The 21,935-nt window shown below is 34.5% G+C and overlaps 2 protein-coding genes across 2 annotated transcripts; both read right to left on the bottom strand.

Annotated features, from left to right (window-relative positions):
• Nucleotides 1-6,106: 6,106 nt before the first annotated feature.
• Nucleotides 6,107-7,230, bottom strand: Olfr619 (olfactory receptor 619). Its single transcript, NM_147076.2, has one exon. The coding sequence runs from the start codon at nt 7,161-7,163 to the stop codon at nt 6,201-6,203; it is 963 nt and encodes a 320-aa protein (NP_667287.2). The 5' UTR covers nt 7,164-7,230; the 3' UTR covers nt 6,107-6,200.
• A 5,314-nt stretch (nt 7,231-12,544) lies between these two features.
• Olfr618 (olfactory receptor 618) lies at nt 12,545-13,501 on the bottom strand. Its single transcript, NM_147047.2, has one exon. The coding sequence runs from the start codon at nt 13,499-13,501 to the stop codon at nt 12,545-12,547; it is 957 nt and encodes a 318-aa protein (NP_667258.2).
• Between the last annotated feature and the right edge of the window lie 8,434 nt (nt 13,502-21,935).

Genomic DNA, 21,935 nt, shown 5'->3' with positions numbered 1-21,935 from the left:
AAAAGAATTAATTTCAGTGCTGTGTTGACCAACATCCTACAGCTTTCAAAGTCCCCACACTACGGATAACAGAGACCCTTGTGTCAATACAAGTAATGACTACCATAGGAAAACCTTTCAAATCATATGAAAATATTTGTTTTTATCTTCTGTCACTTAAATCCCCAGTGACAGTTAAAACATTACTGTGACTATGTAACAGAAATAATTTTGTAACTTAATAACTCCATAAAAATTCAGAGGTAGATATTATTCTTTATTCTGTCAATAGATTTTCAACCAGCCAATGAATGATCTCTCAAATTTTTAGGGTGCATTTTATGATGAGATTTGAATGTATTTTCTGCTTCATTTATCTTCAACAACTGTGCTTTCCTGCCTCCCTTGTGTTTCTTTTGCTTTAAACTGGTCTGACGTTTGCTGAAAGTTAAAAAAAAAAAACATTGAACAATAAGCAGAAAACAAAACATCAAAATGAACCACATACGATAAGGCTTGCACCATCTCTTTGCTAATGTAACTGTCTTTAGAATATTTATATAATTTATAATAAAAATATAAAATGTTATGTACAACATTCATTCACTAAGTTAAAGCAGGATTATGGAGGTATAATTAATTTCAAACAATCTGATTACTATAAGATGTACATATAAGATTTGATGAGAAAGGAGAATATATTTAGGAAAATATTTATTATCATGAATCTATTGGCATAGCTGAGATGATGAGAATTTCTTTCATATTCCAGTGTTTGCCATATATTATTGTACTCACTCAAATTCACACCAAATGCTTATTTCTGTTGTATAGTTTTGGTGTTAATCAGGTCATATAAATTACATAGTACCAGTTTACATTTTTGGCATCCTTTATTTCACTTACAGTAATGTTATTCAGATAATTATGACACACACTTACTAACAGCTCTGATTTTAAATATTTGTGTATAAATGAAAATAGCTTCACAAAAGAATAAAATTACATTCTTAATAACAAAATGTACAAAGCATATTTCTTAAAGCCACAACTTATAATTCCTAATATTAATCTTCAGTCAACATCTCTACAGAAAAACGTTAAGAAAACGAGTTTTAAGTGTGTCAAAAATAATTGTGAGACAATTTAGTTTGCAGTTAACATTTTACCTACAGCTGCTATTGTATTTTACAGCATAGTTAATTTTTTACAACTCTTATACTTTATTTAAATGTTCTTCATCTTATAAGTTAAAAATTGAAAGTTTTTAAGCAACTTGAGAACATTATTTTTGAACAAATATTATAGTACAACCACTTCTGCTGTAGTAATATTTTCAAGTTATTATTTGAAGTTTGCTAAGGAGAACTTTTTTGTTTTTACTTGCTTTTGTAGTGCTAACTCTACTTCAATATTCTATTTAAATAGAATATGTCTAAAACTCCAACCTTTCCTGTAAGAGTCAGTCATACTTTAATTTTAAAGGGTATCTTGGCTATGTTATAATGTAAATTAAAAAAAATTCTGCACACTGGAAGTTGATAATCTGTACTAAATGATTCCTTTCCTCCACAGGTCTCTCTAGTTCACACCTACCCGCATCGCTTGTCAAAAACACCAAAGTAAAAGATGGTCTATCTCTAGGATCCTGTGAGGGGACCAGGGAAGCCTGCATCTTAGTTTTGGAATGGCCTAGATTACCCAGTTGACATTTACACATTGTTTCTTTCCTCTGTGATAGGCTGCTTCTGTAGCCTCTGTTGAGCTGTAATAGGCTTTTTTCTCCTGTATTCAATGACTCATGTGGCCTTCAGCCATAGTCCTCAAGTTTTGAAGCCTGCTCTCTCTCCCTCTGAAGACTATGATATATATCAGGAATATTGCACAAATACTCACCTGCCCAAAGCCTTCAGAGCTTGGCAAGTTCAGGGGTAGGAAGTGAGATCATGGTTTGTGAGTTTCTTGCAGTGGGATGAGGAACTCTGATGCCCCTTACACTTTAGAAGAAATGCAGGCCTCTTTCACCCTTTCTTATACTAGTCATGCTACATGGGCATCAGGACTCCATTGTCTCTCTGTCATGGTTGATATGGTGTGTCAGGGACTTTTCTTTAGATAGTCAAGCAGAAAATGGGATATTTCCATCTGTATCATTAATGCACATTGGGTGTTTATCATAGCCCAACAATGTGAAAAATGACAATAAATGCCCAGCTAAGACTTAGAAATTGAGTCTATGGTCTCCATTACCTTTCTGTGCCTCTCTCTCTCTCTCTCTCTCTCTCTCTCTCTCTCTCTCTCTCTCTCTCTCTCTTTCTTTCTTTTTCTTTCTTTTTTTTTTTTTTTTTTTTTTTTTTTTTTTTTTTTTTTTTTTTTTTGGTTTTCGAGATAGGGTCTCTCTGTGTAGCCCTGGCTGTCCTGGAACTCACTCTGTAGACCAGGCTGGCCTCAAACTCAGAAATCTGCCTACCTCTGCCTCCCAAGTTCTGGGATTGATTAAAGGTGTGCACCACAACTGCCTGCCTTTCCTCTTTTCATGACAGAAAGATTCTGCTGGGTTTCTTTTCTTTCCTTCTTCAACAGTTTTCTCCCTCATTATCCAAGCTCTAGCTTTTACTGCAGTAGAAACTAAAGACAGCAGGACTCTAGAGAAAAAGAAAGGAAATTTAATTACATTCAAAGATCAAAATATACTTACAGTTAACAAGTACATGGGATGTGTATCAGCTTTATACATAATACACGTATATGCAACGTCTGCTCTCAATCTGTAGTGTGTGACTATGGCGCTTTCATAACTGTGACAATTCTTATTTACAAAGCAAAGCCAAGCAATGTTCATTATTTATTTTAGTTTTGAGGTTACAATATGATTATATAATTTCCCCTTTCCTTCCTTCAAACCCTTCTGTATACTCCTCCTTTCTCTAGTTCAAATTGATGGCCTCTCTTTTTAATAATTGTTAAATGCATGTATGTGTCTGTGCATGCATACAGACTCCTAAACATAACCTGCCCACTTTCTGAAATGTTACTTGTATGTACATTTTCAGGGCTAAACACTTGGTTCTGAATAAGCAATTAGTGTGCTCTTCCCTGGGGAAAAATAAATTTTCAGTCTCTCAGTATTTCTTATCTACTTTTACTTCTTCATGAGGCTGAGACCTCATGAGCTTTCCCACATCCTCTTCAGCGTGTGGATTGCGGTTATCCATGTTTGAAAAATTATTTGGTGAGACCTAATGGGTGTGGTTTCTGACATGACTAATAGATAATGCCTCATACACAAGCTTTCTGCCCCATCTTCTGCAATGTTCACTGAGCCCCTTTAGGTGTAGGAGCTGTTTGCAGATGTATTTATTAGTACTGAGCTCCACAGATCTGCTTTAAAGTTGGACATAGTTTTCTGTGTTTATCTCTGTTTGTCTCTAAGACAAATTTATTTGATGAATGACAAAAATCCCACTTATTTGTAAATATAAGGAACATTCTGGGATTATTCTGGTTTAATGAGGTGGTGGTTCTCCTCCAAGGTTCACAACATGACTAGTACTTCTAAGTCATTTATGACATGTGTAAAACTTCCATCAAATGTACAGCTTTTAAAACACCCACTGAGTCCAACATGAACAAGAATAATTGAAAGTTAAATGCATTTAATACTATATTACAATACGTGATTATTAATACTTATAGAATGTTCATAATGTCACAGTCACTAATATTACTGTTTAATATACAGGTTTGCAACTAAAAACAAATAGAAATATAAAGTAGCTTCACACTTTATTTTATTTTATTTTTTAAAGTTTTCATCTTTAATGAAATGACTTTAGAAGTAACATATATTTCCATGACACCAGTACTATAGTCTTCAGACCTTCCTATAATAAAAACCTACTTTAAAATAGGTTTCAAAGTAGAAGTAGATTTTTGATTCTTAGTAATGTAATGCTTAGGCATAAGCCCACATTATATCCTAGAAACTATATGTTCTGATAAGTGATTATTAGATAAATAAATTATTCAAAGTCACAGGATTCTTGTCATCAATTTAAAAATCAATTTATTAACGTGTTTTTTTCTTTTATTTTAAGGCACTTTTATTAGATATTTTCTTCATTTACATTTCAAATGTTATCCCAAAGCCTCCTATACCCTATCCCCACCCTGCTCCCCAACCCACCAATCATTTCTTTATTTTTATGTTTATGAGTACATTTTCACTGTCTTCAGACACACAGAAAAGGTGCATCTGGTCACATTGGTTTCTGGGAATTGCAACCTCTGGAAGAGTAGCCAGTGCTCTTAACTTCTGAGCCTTCTCTCCAGCCCCTCTATTCATCATTTTTACTTTGTCTAATTTTATTTTCTGTATAATTTTGGCATAGTTTCCTCTAATAAGTTCACTTTTACATCCTTTAAAAACAGCTACTCTTTTCAAATCAACTTTCCAAGTTCCTTTTGATATGGATGATGCACATCATAATTTTAAGTTTCATGACATATGTGAAATAGATTCCTAATCAAGGAAAAGCAATGATCCAGAGTCACCACAGTCTGTAAAAGTCCATCATTTAGGCTCAGAATTCAATTGTTATCTCTCATGATGATTTCTCAGGGTTTATTTTCTTCATCTTGAAAAAGAGAAGTAAAAAGACAAACAACAAAAACAAAAGACAAAAGTAGACATACACACACACACACACACACACACGCTCACACACATATTCACACACATAGACACACATACTCCTACACACACACACACACACACACACACACACACACACAGAAACATATGACCGCGCACGCACACATGCACACATGCCCACATGCCCACACACAGACTGTTTTTTCTCTTTGTGTAAGTTCTGACTGAACCATTCAGTCATTGGCTGTCAAACCCCTTCCTGTACCTGGACTCAGAGCCACTCCTTTTCTTTTGTCTCTTGCATTGCCAATGCAACTGTTCTGAAGGTCAATAGTTGTTAAGAATGTCTGTTACGGAAGCCTGTTTTTGTAAATAGAAGTATTCATTTTTAAACCAGATTGATTTTATCTTTACTTATATGGATGTGTTCGTGTGTGTGGATGTGTTTGAGTGTGTGCTTATCCCAGTGTATATGGGTACTTGTGGAGGGTTCTGGACCTCTTGGGGTTATAAACAGCTTTAATCCATTTAACATGGGTGCTGGGAACCAAACTCAAATTCTCAACAAGTGTAGAAAGTGCTCTTCACTTCTGAATCATCTCTCTAGCCTATTGCCATCTACCTGAAACTACACTAACATGGATATTCAAGAAAATACTGAAAACAAAGCAGAAGTCTCAGGTGAACATTTAGACCAAAACGATCAATAGTTATGTAAAACTGAAACAATCATTGTAAGGTTAATTTCTCTTCTTCACTGTGAGCATTTAAAACAAAATTTAAATCATATCTATCAAATTTGTTAACAGAAAATTTGTAACAGAATTTAAGCATTTCTGGTAAGATATTATTTCAAAGTTCCTCACTAATACCTTATATAAGTTAAGATGGCTAACATAGGGCATAATGTCATGTACTGTGTTGTAAAAAACATAGTCAAGTAGGCATATATTTGCAAAAGTATCATAATAGAATGACCTGTCAAGTATATTAGTTTTGCTTGATATGATAATTTACTTGGTGGCATTGATGGCAATAAGAAATTAATTTTAATGATATAAAATTTATGATATTAAAATAATTTTGTCTTAAAATTTGTTTTACATTTGTTGATCAGGGTTAACCATTCTGTAAGGAAATGCATATCACAATTGGCAAGGCTGAACTAATTAAAAAGTTCACTATCTATGTACTTTGCATTATTGTACAGTAGAGAAACTGTGAGAAGGTAACTAAACATATAACAATTATATACTTAGAACAATTATATAAAGGAAAATATAATAAAATGGAGATGTAAATAGACATAATAATGTATTATTAATTTATGAGTTCTGTATAATTTATTGGAATTTATAATTTGATTATAGTAAACAATAATAATACTGACTTGAACCAAAGACACATAATCTATAAGAATTTAACATTGTCTCTTTTACTGAAATTGTAACTTTTTATTAAGTTACCAAAATATTTCCACAATATCTTCAAGTGCTCTTAACTTTTAGAGATTTTATAGAAAAACTGGAAAACTAATCTGTTTTATGTCTACATGGTTTGTTTTATATCAACAAATTACCTTGTTTAAAGAAAATAACTGAACAACTCTCTCCTGAATTTGCTTGGTCTTTACTCCATAAATGATGGGATTGAGGGAGGGTGGTAGAACAACATAGAGGTTAGCAAGGAGGATGTGAACATGCAGTGGTATGCTGTCACCTCCAAAACGGTGACCAAGAGAAGAAAAGAAAACTGGCATATAAAATAACAGGATGACACAGACATGGGAGCCACATGTACTCAGAGCTTTGAGTCTGGTATCTTGGGAAGGTATTCTGTACACAGCACAAAGTATGCGAGCATATGAGACAATAATAAGTACTACGTCTAGAAATATGGAAAATAGAGCTACAATCAATCCATAGTAAATATTGACTTTGATGCTGTCACAGGCCAACCTGGCAATGCCCATGTGTTCACAGTATGAGTGACGAATGATGCTCTTCCCACAATAGGTGAGCCTATAGACAAGAAAGATCAGGGGGAAGCAGATGAAAAAACTTCTAGTCACAGCTGCAATGCCCATTTTGATGATGACAGATGGGGTTAGAATGGTGGTGTATCTTAGTGGATAGCAGATAGCAACATAACGGTCAAATGCCATGGAGAGTAGTATACCAGACTCTGTCACAAAGATGAAGTGGAGGAAAAACATCTGAGACACACAGCTAGCAAAAGAAATGCTTCTATCTTGGAACCAGAAAATTGCTAATACCTTTGGAATGGTCACTGTGGACAAGAAGATATCGGCCAGGGCCAACATAGTTAGGAAAAAGTACATGGGTTCATGAAGACTATGCTCAATAGAGATCAGCAATATTAGGAATGTATTGCCTATAACAGCTACTATATACATAGAAAAGATGGGGATGGAGAGCCAAATGTGTGCATCTTCTAGTCCTGGGATCCCAATCATAGTGTACCAGATGTCTCTGAGAATGGTGTGATTTAAATATGTTGATGATGTCATCTTTTACTCTCTTTTCTGATACTGGAAAGAATCAAGAGTCATGGTTATCTTTGGCTTCATTTCTTGAGAAAGTAATTCAGAAATAACTTGAGAAAATTATTTTAAAAGAAAAATAATAAAATAGACAATGAGGTTTCAATCAATCATAATATATAGATAACAAAGAGGAGCATTTTATGAACAGGAAAATAAACCTAAATTTTATAACACTTATAATAGTGGCAATAGTGAAAACTGTAATAATTGTACAAAACATAAATTTGTTTGAATTGGATTCTAGAAACTGTTCTCAAAACTACTATGTTAGCATCAAAATGAAAGTCTGTGAAATGCTTTTACCTGATTGAGGACTTCTAATGTTTATCCCATTTCTCTTTTCTGGAATGTTTGAGATGTAGTCAGGATACTACTGTGGTCTTTTGGAAGATGAGCTATAGGCCATTTCCTTAGACCACTTGGCCATCCTGACGTCCCAAATTATAATCTTTTGGTTAGGAATACATTGTTTCAATGACAACTAAACTACCATCCTTTAATGTCCAACACATCATTGAGGAATTTGCTCCTTTTTATTCTTTTATCAATTTGTATGGAATAAAAGAAAACCAAAACTATAGGTAGTCCTCAATGTGTACAATGCCCCATTATCTTAGCATTTTGATTTCACAGTTATGCTCTTATATTTCATGATTGTAATCTGCATGCGTTTCTGCTAAACAGCCATTAATGTTATTCTAACTCAGCACACCTTACCTTTCTCACTTGCTAATATCATATTTGTACCATATATCCCACATTCCATTTTTCTCAAATCATTTTGTACATTCTACCATGTGTTCTCATTTTAATACTGATATGATAATTTTACTTGATGACACAATATTATTATTACTATCATTAACCAATGTCAACATTATTGTTGTGTTGAATAAGAGTTGAAATAAAAGTCACCATGAGAAAAATTCAAAAAAAAAATAATGAAAGGCAAGTCATTTTGTGTTGACAAGTGTTGGTAACATAAGCCTGTCAACAACAGAAAGTTACCAGATAGGTAACTCTCAAAAGGATCATCTCTCAAGTATAGCAAAACATAACTGGGGAAAATAAATGAATATCAGGATTTTTTTCTTTTAGTTTAGTCCAGAGGAATGAGATATTCATGACTTGAAGGAGCAATACAATCAGACATCTATAGAATTATAATTCTATTGTGATAAAAGAAATTCAACAAAAATGATTTTTGTACTTCTTCTATTGAGACAAAACAAAATTCAGAAAATTACAATAGACTGTATGGAAGATTTCAAAATCTTTATATTTGTTCGACATCTGTTAATACAAGAAAAGCAAATACTAACTTCAAAACATTTTTAAAGTACTATAGCTTCTGAAAAAGGTAAAATTGATTTTAAAAGTGTTATGCAGCACAGGAGGATGTCAGTAAATATTTATTTGTTATAAAAGATCTCGAAGACATGATACAGAAGAACCTAAATTATTTTGTTTTAGTAGAAATAAAGACATTTCAACAATGAGAGATATTGTACAAGTTCATCTAAGAGTCAGCAGTTTTCTCACTTGGTTAGTTATTCCCTTCAGGATCCAGGAATAGTTCAGGATAAAGACAATGGGTTTCATCACAGGAGAAGGGCAGCTTTCTTGTAGTTAGAGGGTATACTGGGTGGTAAATGACTCTGTAAGATGGTAGCAATACACATGAGAAAGCAGGTTTGGATAGAAGACACTTTTTCCTACTTTTTGCTAGTATTGACTTTACATAATTCTAGGTCTTGATCTTTCCAATCAGTTTAATTTTGTGGTCCATAGCCAAGTTATTGCAATCTTACCTTCATATCTTATGTACACCTTTATAACTTATACTCAAAGAATTACATTTCTAAATGTGTATTCCTATTAAAATATATCTTCAGAGGACACAGGCATTTTAGCATAGAGAATGGCTTAGATAGCCAGTGGTTATTAAATAGAGATGGCATGGTACTCACACTACTTATCTGGGCTCCATTTTCAATCCCATTCATTAAGTCCTTACCTGTGAATCATCAATATACTGTAATGCACATCATTTCTCTTTCCTCCCTAATAATCAATGCTTACCCTGATCAAGAAAATAGTCCATGAAAAAAAGTCTTTGGATTCTACTGATTCTGCAACTATCCAGAAGAGTCCATAAACCACCATTAACAAATCTGTATTATACTATAAATCCTATTGTGCATGGATTTGTTACTTAAATGTACATACATTTAACGTTTCATCCTCTTTCAAATTATATCACTACAAAGAGCTTGTCTCTATTTTACATCTCCTTTTACTTTTAGCCCACATCAAAACTATGCTATCTCCAAAACCTTATAATACAAGTGCAAAAAAATGCATAGTGAAGAGTCCAATAAGTAAAATACACCATGAGAAATTCTGGCAACGCCAGGTCTTTCTTTGCTGGAACTCAGGCTTCCTTGCCCACCACACCAAGGCCCCTTATGTGTTTTTATTTCATTTCTGTCTTAAAATACTGAGGGAAGCTTCTGTTGAACTGAAAGCAATAAAGAAAAGCACACAGAAAACTGGGGTAGGGGGTTGGAATCTAAAACCAGATATTATTCCTCACAGAGATACCTATCCAGCAATTGAGTAGTGATGGAGTTATCAATAACCTTATGTTTGTTTGTATCTATATTGAAAATTATACATCATTAACATTCTTAGCTAATTATCCCTCATCAAAAAAACATCTGTTTGAAATGGTATTAAGCAACTTCAATGACACTTTGGTTGGATCAAAGCATATTGTCTGACTTCTGTTAAACTATACCCATTGATAGTATATATAACGGCAATAGTCAAAGATAGACTTCTCCCCGAACCTTGGATCATTAGAAGTTCTCATGTTAAAGTGTAATATTATGAAAAGACATGAAGTAACAGACCCATAGTATCTCTAATTTGAATTAGGATGCTCTTAATCTAAGATATCAGAAAATATCCTATGAAGGTAGTAACCATCAGCTCTTCAACTGTATGTTGTTACCTCTTTTATGCTGCAATGTTGGGTTCTGTGAGATAGGTTGTATCTCCTTAATCTAGGCACCCAGGACTCACCTCAGGACTGGCCTTATAGCTTTTATAATGCCAAGGGATTCAAGACTCAGTGGAGTTGAGGAAAAACAAGAAAGAGTTTATAGTCCCAAGGATACTTTTATTAAAGCAAAAAATCAAGCAATTGAACAATCTAGCTGAAAACCAAAGGCACATTGAATGTGTAGTGTGAGAATAACATCATTCTGAGACAACATGTTAGACAGATTCATAAAAACTCTATCAAAGGCAACAACACACACTATGACTTCTTAGACAAAAATATTAAAAAGCAGGCAGATAATGATGAAATCTCTCTCATAGCATGGGGTGTTTAGTGTCTTGGTTCTCTAGTTATTTGCTCATAGAAATACAAAGAATTGGCATCCTCAGAATTGAGATAATGTAGTATGCATCTCTTTGGTGTAGCCTCTTTTTCTCCACTCTTACACACTCAGTCTTCTTAAATTCACAGCAATGATGGTGGTGACCAGAGAAATTCTATTCTTTATAAAATTTTCTTGTACCGAATAATTTCTAAGTAGATGTGAACTTTATTGATAGACATTAATAGGTACATTTCATCTTTAGAGTTGTTAGTTTTGATTATGTACATTTGAATTTTGAAACATATACTTTGTGAACTAATAATTATATGTATTCTTGTCCATTGATAACTTCTACCTAGAGTTAGATATTGTCAGATAGCCACCATAACACTCTGTCAATGCTTCTGACAAAGAAAGTCTTAAACTACTCCTTTCAATGATGAAACACTATAATCAGAAAGCTAAACACACTTGATAAGATAGTAAGGAATGAAATGATAGAAAGGAAATCTAAAGTCTTATATATTTTACTGGATGAATGGATATTTCATACAATATATAACATGACAATAATTGTATTTAAGACTATACCACATGAAGAAAACAGGAGTAGCTACCTATATAATCACAAAATAATGCGATAGTGCAATACACCTTTCTTGTAAAAGAGATATTGATAGAGCATTTAGTTTTAAATTTTTTTTTGCTAAAGTCTTTCCTTACACATTTCTACACTATAATTATATTTTATTTGTTCTTCTTTAATTTTATGCAAACATAACTCATTTCTCTGTAAAAGTTTTAAAGCTTTATTTCTGTATAAGGCCTTAATTGCAACTTTTCCTGTGACAGTTCTACCACAGCACAATTTTAAGATGAATTTTTAACAAATATACCTAGGACATTCATGGAATTATTCTTTAGTTCACCATCACCCTCAATGCTGTGTGTATGTATAAACACTAGAGAAATACATAAGTTCTTGTTTAAGTGACTAATTGGAATCTTTTCATATTTATTCACTTTATTTGTTTTATGCCCTGACATTCTATTATGATATTTACTTCCTAATGAGTATTTGTTATCACTGTCATTAATTGCAAATATGAAAAAGGTTGGAATCCAGAAGTTCACACTGTTATCTATAATGACCAAGAGAAGAATTGATCTTTAATTTAAGGAAAAAGAAATTTTATTAATTTCAATAGTTTAATTAACACATGTGCTAATGAGGTTGAATCCTCTCTATATTATACTCCTGTTCTGACTCTGAATATTTCAATTTTGCATGTCCTAGGATTTCCTAAGAAGGGAAGAGAAATGAAAATTTCTTTCTTTCTGGAAAATTTAGTATTAATGAAATGCACACTAGTGTTCAATTCATAGTAAAATAATACACAGGTTATTTTCACTTTATGCTTGGCACTTTATGGATTATTATGCAACTCATTGTATTTAAGCTTTCAAATCATAGAATGTGCATACTCATATTTTTCATATATATAGGTTGCAGCTAAATATTCAAGAGCTCAGGAAGAGTAATAGGACCATAACTGAACAAGATCTAAAGTTCTCATCCTGAACTCAACATAAATGATCAGAGTCAAAGCCATGGGGAAAATACATAACTTAAACTTTCTCTGAAGTATAATATCTTTTTCTATTTTGCACAAACTATAGGATGAATATTTTACAGGTTGATATGATTTTTACTTTCAATTGCTTGGTTTGAGAGTATGGGCTCTTTCTTAGTTCTCTGGGGAATGTTAAAAGTGACCTGAATATGGAACAGATATTAAGCCATCCTCAGACAACTAAGAACTCAACATTATCCCTTTGACTACAAAATGACTGTCATTCTCATGCTGCCATGACATAAGATTCCAGGAGCAACTTCTGATGCTCTTTAGTTTTTTAGTTTCTATACATTAAGATCAAGCTTACAAGATTACATCAAAAACACGCCTTAGTGAAAGAAAACAGCTGGAAAAACCTGTCTTGAATTTGCTTTGTCTTCACTCCATATATGATAGGGTTGAGTGCAGGAGGTACCACCACATAGAGGTTAGCAAAAAGAATGTGCATGTGACGTGGTATGGTGTGGCCCCCAAAACGGTGAGCAAAAAAGGTAAAGAGAGAAGGTGTATAGAACAGAAGGATGACACAGACATGGGAGCCACATGTACCCAGAGCCTTGCGTCGAGCATTTTGAGACGGGATTCTAAATACTGTATTAAGTATAAGGGTGTAGGAGATGATGATAAGCATAATGTCTAGGCCTATGGAAAATAAAGGCACAGTCATTCCATAGTAAATATTGACTTTGATGCTGTCACAGGCTAACCTAGCAATGCCCATGTGTTCACAGTATGAGTGACGAATGATGTTCCTCCCACAATAATTGAGTCGATAAACTAGAAAGACCAAGGGGAAAATGATTAAGAAGCTTCTAGTCACAGATGCAATGCCCATTCTGCAGATTACTGAAGGGGTTAAAATGGTAGTATATCTTAGTGGAAAGCAGATGGCTATATAACGGTCAATTGCCATAGCCAGCAGTATGGCAGACTCGGTTACAAACATGAAGTGCAGAAAAAACATCTGAGACACACAGCTAGCGAAAGAAATGCCTCCAGCTTGAAACCAAAAGATGGCAAGAACTTTTGGCGTGGTCACTGTAGATAGAATGATATCAGCAAGGGCCAACATGGAGAGGAAAAGGTACATTGGTTCATGAAGACTGTGTTCTGTGAAGATCAGAAATATTAATAGGGTATTGCCTATTAGGGCCACTATGTACATTGAACAGATGGGGATGGAGAGCCAAACGTGTGCATCTTCTAATCCTGGGATCCCAATCATGGTGTACCAAATGTCTCTAAGGTTGGTGTGATTTGAAGACATTGTCATCTCTTCTCTGTCCTCAGACACTAAATCTTGGAGCTGAAGGAAAACAGGAATTATAAAAATTAATGATTATTTTTATCATATTATTATGAAATAACACTTTATGGACTTACTAAATTAACAATGAGCTGGCACTCATGATTCAGTGACACCCAGGCAAAGTTTATTAACAGGAAAATACAAACTTGAAAACACACACTGTTGTCAAAGATGATGATTATACTTAAAAGAACTGAACTTTAAACATTAAAGTGAAGACTAGATACTGTGCTAAATGTTTTGTTTTGTTTTGTTTTACAGCAAACGTGCCAATCCATGAATGAGGAGAAGGTTTTGCATATCATAGTTGGCTTTATTTTGCTGTTCATTTTTTTGATTCTTAATAAAGGTACTCTTCATTGAAGTTCTATAACTGTAGTGTTCAGGATCCTCTTATTGTCTTTTTAGGAGCCCAGTATTACTACGATCGATGTAAATCCTACACTCTAATGTAAACCTTTCCATAAAGCAATATGTTTGTCTCTATTCTAACAAAATATTCTTAGAAAGTAAAAATGTTCAAAATCTTTTCTTTCAAGAGTCTTGTATTTATTAAGTATAATACTGGAAATATGTTCTTGTTACTTGATCACAGTACACAATTTTCCAGCTAAAGCAATAAATTAATATTCCTTTAGAGCTAACTCAGAATATATTGAATATGTTGTCCTATTATTTCCTATATCTCATTTTCTCTTACTCCAGTGTTTTCCACTTATACTAATACTTATTTCCCCCTTAAATCTTGTAGACTGCTCCTTCAGCCCTTCCAGGAAGAACAGCAATATCAATTAACCTGACCTCCCAGGGACTAAAATACTAACCCAAGGGTATACATGGAGGGATCAATGGCTCCTGATATATATATATATGTATAGCAGTGTATTCCTTCATCTGGCATCAGTGGGAGGTGAAGCCCTTGGTCCTGTGGAGGCTTGATGCCCCAGAGAATGGGGATCCTAGAGGGGTGAGGCTGGAGTGGGTGGATGGGTGGGAGCACCCTCTTAGAGGCAAAGGGGAAAAGGGGATAGGTGGGAGGTTCATGGAAGGGAAACCAGGAAGGGCGATAACATTTGAAATGTAAATAAATAAAATAACTAATATATGAAAAATCGTAAAGACTGTTTAAACTTCAGTGTTTTTCTTCATTTTCATTTCTGATCCAGTATAATCTTAGAGAAAGAGGAATTATCTCAGAGAGAACAAAGTGACAAAGTAAGTCACAAAAGTGAAAAATTATTGATTGAACTAGGATCATCTTATGCTGTATAAATAAGCAAATATAGGTCATGCACATAGTGTAGATCAGAGACTGTCTCCAGTGAATCACTTTAATATATGAGTGTAAGCCACCACCTTTCAAATCAGATCAGGACAGGAGTGGTGAGATACTTTCGTTTTTATAGAATATATTTATTGGGAAAATGGCTTACAAAAAAGTTAGTTTTGGAAACAATAACAAAGATGAGTAAAAGTCTTCTATCACTAGTACATATCACTTTACACATGAAGACATCTAGCATAGTGAAAGCTTTGAGAAATAAGATGTCAGATTGGATAAGTAAACTATGACATTTAAGTTTCATAGTATGAAAGATCAACTTTTTTGTTTTAGTTTTCTATGTTAATAAACACTAAATTAAATTTTTATTTTATAATACCCAAGGTGGTGTTGGGATAACCTACCTGCCCACATATTGTATTAATTGGCTATGAAAGTGTGTCCCTGTATTCTCCACTGTTGATTGTTGTCTGACACCACAAAGTAGGGCACCACTTGGTACTGGCAGGATATGTAAATATGTATTCCTTCCTCACCTACATAATGCATTCTCTGATTGGCTTCAATAAAAATCTGAAAGACAGTATCTAAGCTGGAAGCCAGGTGTGTGGGGGAGAAAGACTTCCAAGCAGAAAAAGGAATGCTGGGGAAAAAAGAGGTGGGAGTTTCTCCAGCAGACAAGGAGGGAGGGACTGCAGTGGAGAAGAAAGGTACAGAGGTAGGCAGGTGGCAGGCCATTGGCTAGTTAGTCACATTAAGTTTAGATAGCTGGCTAGGAGCCTGCCCTAGCTAAAATGCCTAAGCATTAAAATATTTAAAAAGACTCTGTATCACTACTTGTATAGCTGGTGGGTCGGTGAAAGTCCTGTTATAATTGGCTTCTTATGTTTTATCATTTCACAGAAGCCTCCTTTTTTTATTTTTTGTTTTTTGTTTTGGTTTTTTTTTGTTTGTTTTTTTTTTGTTTGTTTGTTTTGTTTTGTTTTTTTTCCCCTTGAGGCAGATTATACTATCTGCACTTGACTGGCCTGGCACTCACTAAGTAGATCCACCTGTTTCTGTTTCCTGAATGCTGGGATTAAAGACCTGTGATCTTATCCTTGCACATGGATCTATTCTAATGGAAAATATGCTCATTTTTAAATCTGCCTTCTCAATCACTTCTAAAAGACTTCCTAAAAAAATGTTTGGTTCTTTTTCAATAAACATTGCATTCTACAATGGCATGAGTATGTTTTCAGCATGTGGCACAATACTTTATTGGGAAAAAAAGGCATCAGTCAGCATTGAAGAGAGATGTGATGACTAGCATTTATTTTTCTTTGCTAAGATGGGTTGCTAGCTAGATGAAGACTAAACAGAACCAGAAACATAACATTACCAGCAAAATGAGGTAAAAAAAAATAGTCTATATAGTCAGATGAAATAATGAATTTTATGTGATAGGTAAATCCAAAAAAAGAAATAAATTATCTTGACATAAATCATCTAGAAAAATAATAAGAAGAAATAAAGTAAGATTTTCAGAAATTAGAAAATAAACATGAATGTATTTTTATTTATAAATGGTAGACATATATTTTGTTTCTAAAGAGACCTAGAGGGATGAATTCAGAAGGCTGTTTCAAGCCTTCACACTGCACTGGAAAGAGAACCCTTCCTTAAGTATTCTACCTTAGCTTTCTTAAACCATCACAATCATACCTTCCTAAATTAGTCTTACAGTTCTATCTTGAAGTGGAATTGCTATTATTTTTGTTATTCTACTGCTGTAATCATCACCACCATTATAGTAACCATTAACAGATTCATCTTCTATATCATCGTATTAAAATAAGAATGAAAGGAAATATTAAACCATGGTCAATGTTTCTAAAACTTCCAATGGATTAGTAAGGGCCAAACTTCCTTGAACTACCAAGTGTTTGAAATGTTGCACAGACAACAAGAGTAAGTTGCCATTACTGGTGACAGTGAAAAGAGAGTCATTCATGGAAAGAAAAACTACAGCTTGAAGGCTTAAAGAATATTGGGATTTTTTTTTTCTTTTAAATGTAAAAGAGACAAAGGCCTCAGATTGGTCTATGTCAGAAAAGTTAAATGATAAAGAAGTTAAGGGAAAGATCTGAGTAGGCACATTTTGGAATTAAATGTATACCATGATGAAAGACAGGTCAATGAATGTGGGCATTTTACCCTGCTCTCCATGGACACAAAATGAAACAAAGAAATATACTAAGGTACATGTGCAAGATTTTTGTAAATACTAAGCTGGAAACATATCTTTATAATAAAATAAAAGCAGATACTTATTTGTTCTAGACCTCATATAAAAATAGATAAAAATTGATCTCTCAGAAGGCTTAGCTATACTACTTACTTTGGGCACACACCCAAATGATTCTATATCTTACTACAGAGACACTTGTTCACCCATGTTCATTGCACTCTATTCATAATAGCCAGATTGAAAACAAACTAGATATCCATCGATTTATAAAGGAATAATGAAAATGTGATGCATTTACATAGCATTAAATTACTATTTGACTATTTAGGAGAATGAAGTTATGAAATTTGCAAGTAAATTGATAGAGTTAAAATCAAGTATCCTGAGTGAGGTAACTCTTTACAATAAAGACACCAAAACAGGAAAATTAAGTGAAGAGGAAAATTTCAGTACAGGGTAAAGTACGGAACATGGGGAGGTTCAACTGAATCGAGAGACATTTTAGAAAAGTAAGACTGCAGATTTTCCTAAATAGTTGGTATATGAGAGAAATTTAAATAGAGTCACCATATAATGGGGTAGTAAGTACATCAACTAGACATTTTATGCCACCAAGTTAAACATTCACACAGAATGGGTTGCATATTGACCTGTTGACCAAAGAGGGCCCATAAGCCAATCCTTTAAAACTCACAGGCTATTGCCAAGGCTGTTAGTTACTCTCTACAACCTAAAAGCAAGGCTCTATTTGTAAAAACATCACTCACTTATGTCATCAAACATAGAGAAACTAAGCTGGTGTCCAAGTGGAAGCCCCACCCTCACTCACTAGGTTTCATGCTACTATTAGAGGGTACTCTCCATGCTACTGGAGTAGAAAGATCATCAGGTATATCACCTAGGTATACTCCCTATGACTAACAATATCACCTGCCTTCTAGATATATGAGTATAACAGTGTCATAAATGTTATGGGAGTAACCAAACATGTTTGGTTGATTTTAAGGCACACTCTATGAAATGAAAGTCACACTTAATATTGTCAAAGTATCCAAGAACCTGAGACAAGATAGGTTATAGGCATTAGGGGAAAATGTGTGGCTATTTTCTGATACAGAAACATGGTAATAAAAAAATGAGTACTAATGACATATTGTTATATCCACAGATCAATATTTCATTACAACCTACATCAGAGGAGCTTTTTTGGGGTTGATGGAAATTAACAGAGACTCACAACTTGACAGTGTTCAGAGTAAGAAATTTTTAACATTCTGACCTAAATAAGAAGTCTTTATAAAACTGGCCCTTTAAGGCTCAGGAATCTGTGACGAAAGGGAGTTGTTAAGACTGTAAGAACTGGGAGTGGTAGATGACTACATGAAAATAATATCATACAGAGGCAACAGGACTGAAACACAGATGAGAAGACAGAGACTGTTATAGGATACACAGACCTGAGAGCTGAGAAGAATAAATAGACACCAAGTTCTACCCATAACCAAGAAGCATCTGCTTTTGATATATACTGGGAAAGGAAAAAATCATTTTTTTTCAAGGCAGTAACACTGTATATATCAGTCACACTCTATGGCATTCCTCTTGCCCAGAAGTTGTACAACAGAAAACAGACCACATGTATTTTTGTGTGTATCATAGTTTAGTTTAGTTTTGGACTCAAGTTTGTGTGTGTCCATGCATGCATGTGTGTGTGTGCACATGTGTACATGTGTCTTATTGTTTTTATTTCATTTTCATTTTTTGTTTTGTTTAGCTTCATTTGAGAGAGAGAGAGAGATAGAGCATAAAGTTAGGTAATGAGGGAACTGGGGACAATACAGGAATAGATTGGGGAAATAGTAAAGACTATTAGAAAATACACTGCATAAAATTTTTAAGTACATTAACAAAAACTGAAAAATTCAATGCTTTTAGAAGATGCCTAATTACAAAAAAAAAAAGTGTTGTAAATCACAGAAAGTTATCCATTAGAAACGAGGGGCTTATAGTGAGACGATAAAAAGAAAGATTTTTCTAGATAATGTCTGGATAATTATATATATATATTATAATAATTGTATATATATAATTATTACATTAATTATATATACACAATAATCCAGAAGTCAAGGAACAAATCATCAGAGGGACAGAATACTACAAAAAGAACATAATTATCTAGCAGAGTAAGGTTATGTGGTTAGATGGGCCAATGATTCTCCAAGATGGAAACAATGCCTAGAATTCAAATGAAAAAGTGCACCTTTGGTTAAGAAAATATGTTACCATTTAAATTTGATTCCGGTTAGGTAAGGGGTTCTGTTTTTCCTCCTTTCAATTTGTTTACTGTTGTTTATAGTCAAGTCTCCTTATTTAGAGTTTCATCTTTTATACTCATTCTAGTAATTTCCTCTCAAATTTGCAGGAAATCCTACATTTAAATGAATGTGTGTTTAAATACTACAATGAAACTATTGGGTTTGCAAAAAATAACTTGATCATGGAGAGTGTCTTCGATACTGCTGATAAAATTGGATCCTGTAAACTTAGCAGAGATAGCATGACTCTCTGAGGCTGTAGTTCTCATCTCCAGTCATTTAATGCTGGCGATCTACAAAGATCTCCATACCCTTATGGAAAGTCACATTAATTCTCTCTCCCCCTGTTTTACTGCTTACCCCACACCATTTATACCAGATACTGTGTCATGATGATGAGACAAGTTCTCATTGCTTATACTGGGTCAGCTAAAGTCACTATCCTGAAGAAATGTCATAGCAGGCATGGCTTTAAAAAGTGACCTATCAGGAGCTAAAGAGATCTGCAACCCTGAAGGTGCAAAAAAATTATGAACTAACCAGTACTCCGGAGCTCTTGACTCTAGCTGCATATGTATCAAAAGATGGCCTAGTCGGTCATCACTGGAAAGAGAGGCCCATTGGACTTGCAAACTTTATATGCCCCAGTACAGGGGAACGCCAGGGCCAAAAAATGGGAATGGGTGGGTAGGGAAGTAGGGGGGAGGGCATGTGGGACTTTTGGGATAGCATTCTAAATGTAATTAAGGATAATACGTAATAATAAAAAATATTTTTAAAAACCAGTAAATATTTAAGTAGGTAAATATCAGTACAGTAAAAATAAAAGCAGGTGTGTGTGAAGACACAAAGAAAAGAAGTTATAGGTGCAGAAAAGATAACTGAGCACATCCTACTTGAAATTACATATGGTAAAAATTAAGTGCATATGGTTAACTGGTTATATATTAAAATGATAAAAACCAATAAAAACCACAAAAAATGTGAGCAATCTGGAAGGGGAATTAAAATTAATGTACTTAGAAAACATAGGAAAGTATTTGAGTCTGCTGAGAATAAAACAAATACAAAGTAAAAACCAAAAAAAAAAAAAAAAAAAAAAGTGACCTATCTCTTCCTAGGAATTAGGAACGTACTTACCTTGAAAGGACACACAGGATACTGTGGAAAAGTAGCAACTCTATAATCTGAGATCCTATGTGTTCTTACCTCTTTTTTGCTTAGCAACTGTGGGCTCTCTGATGCTTTGTGAGATGGGGTGTCTGTCCTGGATTTAGATGCATGCTCACCCAGATGCAGGTTATATAGCATTGTCCCTAGAAGCCCGACCCTGGTAGAATTGAGGTATCTAGGAAAATGAGAATGGTCTTTTGAGCCCTGGATCCTTAATTAAAGCCTAACCACAACCAGCCAATGAAAAATAAAGCAAGCAAATGACAAAAGAGGCCCACTAAAGGTTGGAAAAAGTTCACAGGAAGACTATCATTCAGAGGGAGGTCATTTCATGGATTAATCCAAAAATCCTACCAGCACTAACAAGTCACACTGTAAATATTCTGATAGAATGACCTAGAAATAGTTTAACCTGTAATATCTTTTTTAAAAACACACTTATCACGAGTAACCAGAGACCAATTACTTAAGGGCTGCTTCCTAATTCTTTCTCACATCTAGGGGGCTTTTAAAAAAATACCCCCTACATTGTTTCTGTAAAACTATTGTCTGCCTTGTGTTGAAAGTTATTTCTATCTAGTTGGGGAAACTGACTGACTCAGGCCATTTAGAATTGGGTTCTTTTCTTCTCTTAACCATAGAGTGGGAGAGAGAGAGAGAGAGAGAGAGAGAGAGAGAGAGAGAGAGATCACAGTATACTGTATATTCTTTTTTAATATTTTTATTAGGTATTTTCCTCATTTACATTTTCAATGCTATCCCAAAAGTCCCCCATACCCCCCTACTCCCCTACCCACCCACTCCCACTTTTTGGCCCTGGCATTCCCCTGTACTGGGGCATATAAAGTTGGCATGATCAATGGGCCTCTCTTTCCAGTGATGAACGACTAGGCCATCTTTTGATACATATGCAGCTACAGACAAGAGCTCCGGGGTACTGGTTAGTTCATTTGTTGTTCCACCTATAGGGTTGCAGCTCCCTTTAGCTCCTTGGGTACTTTCTCTAGCTCCTCCATTGGGGGCCCTGTGACCCATCCATTAGCTGACTGTGATCATCCACTTCTGTGTTTGCTAGGCCCCGGCATAGTCTCACAAGAGAGAGCTATATCTGAGTCCTTTCAGCAAAATCTTGCTAGTATATGCAATGGTGTCAGCATTTGGAAACTGATTATGGGATGGATCCCTGCATATGGCAATCACTAGATGGTCCATCCTTTCGTCACAGCTCCAAATTTTGTCTCTGTAACTCCTTCCATGGGTGTTTTGTTCCCAATTTTAAGAAGTGGCAAAGTGTCCACACTTTGGTCTTCATTCTTGAGTTTCATGCGTTTTGCAAATTGTATCTTATATCTTGGGTATTCTAAGTGTCTGGGCTAATATCCACGTATCAGTGAG

The sequence above is a fragment of the Mus musculus genome, chromosome 7 (genome assembly GCF_000001635.26).
Source record: "Mus musculus strain C57BL/6J chromosome 7, GRCm38.p6 C57BL/6J".
Classification (NCBI taxonomy): domain Eukaryota; kingdom Metazoa; phylum Chordata; class Mammalia; order Rodentia; family Muridae; genus Mus; species Mus musculus.
The sequence above is the reverse complement of the archived record's forward strand: the minus strand, read 5'-3'. Positions and strand labels throughout refer to the sequence as shown.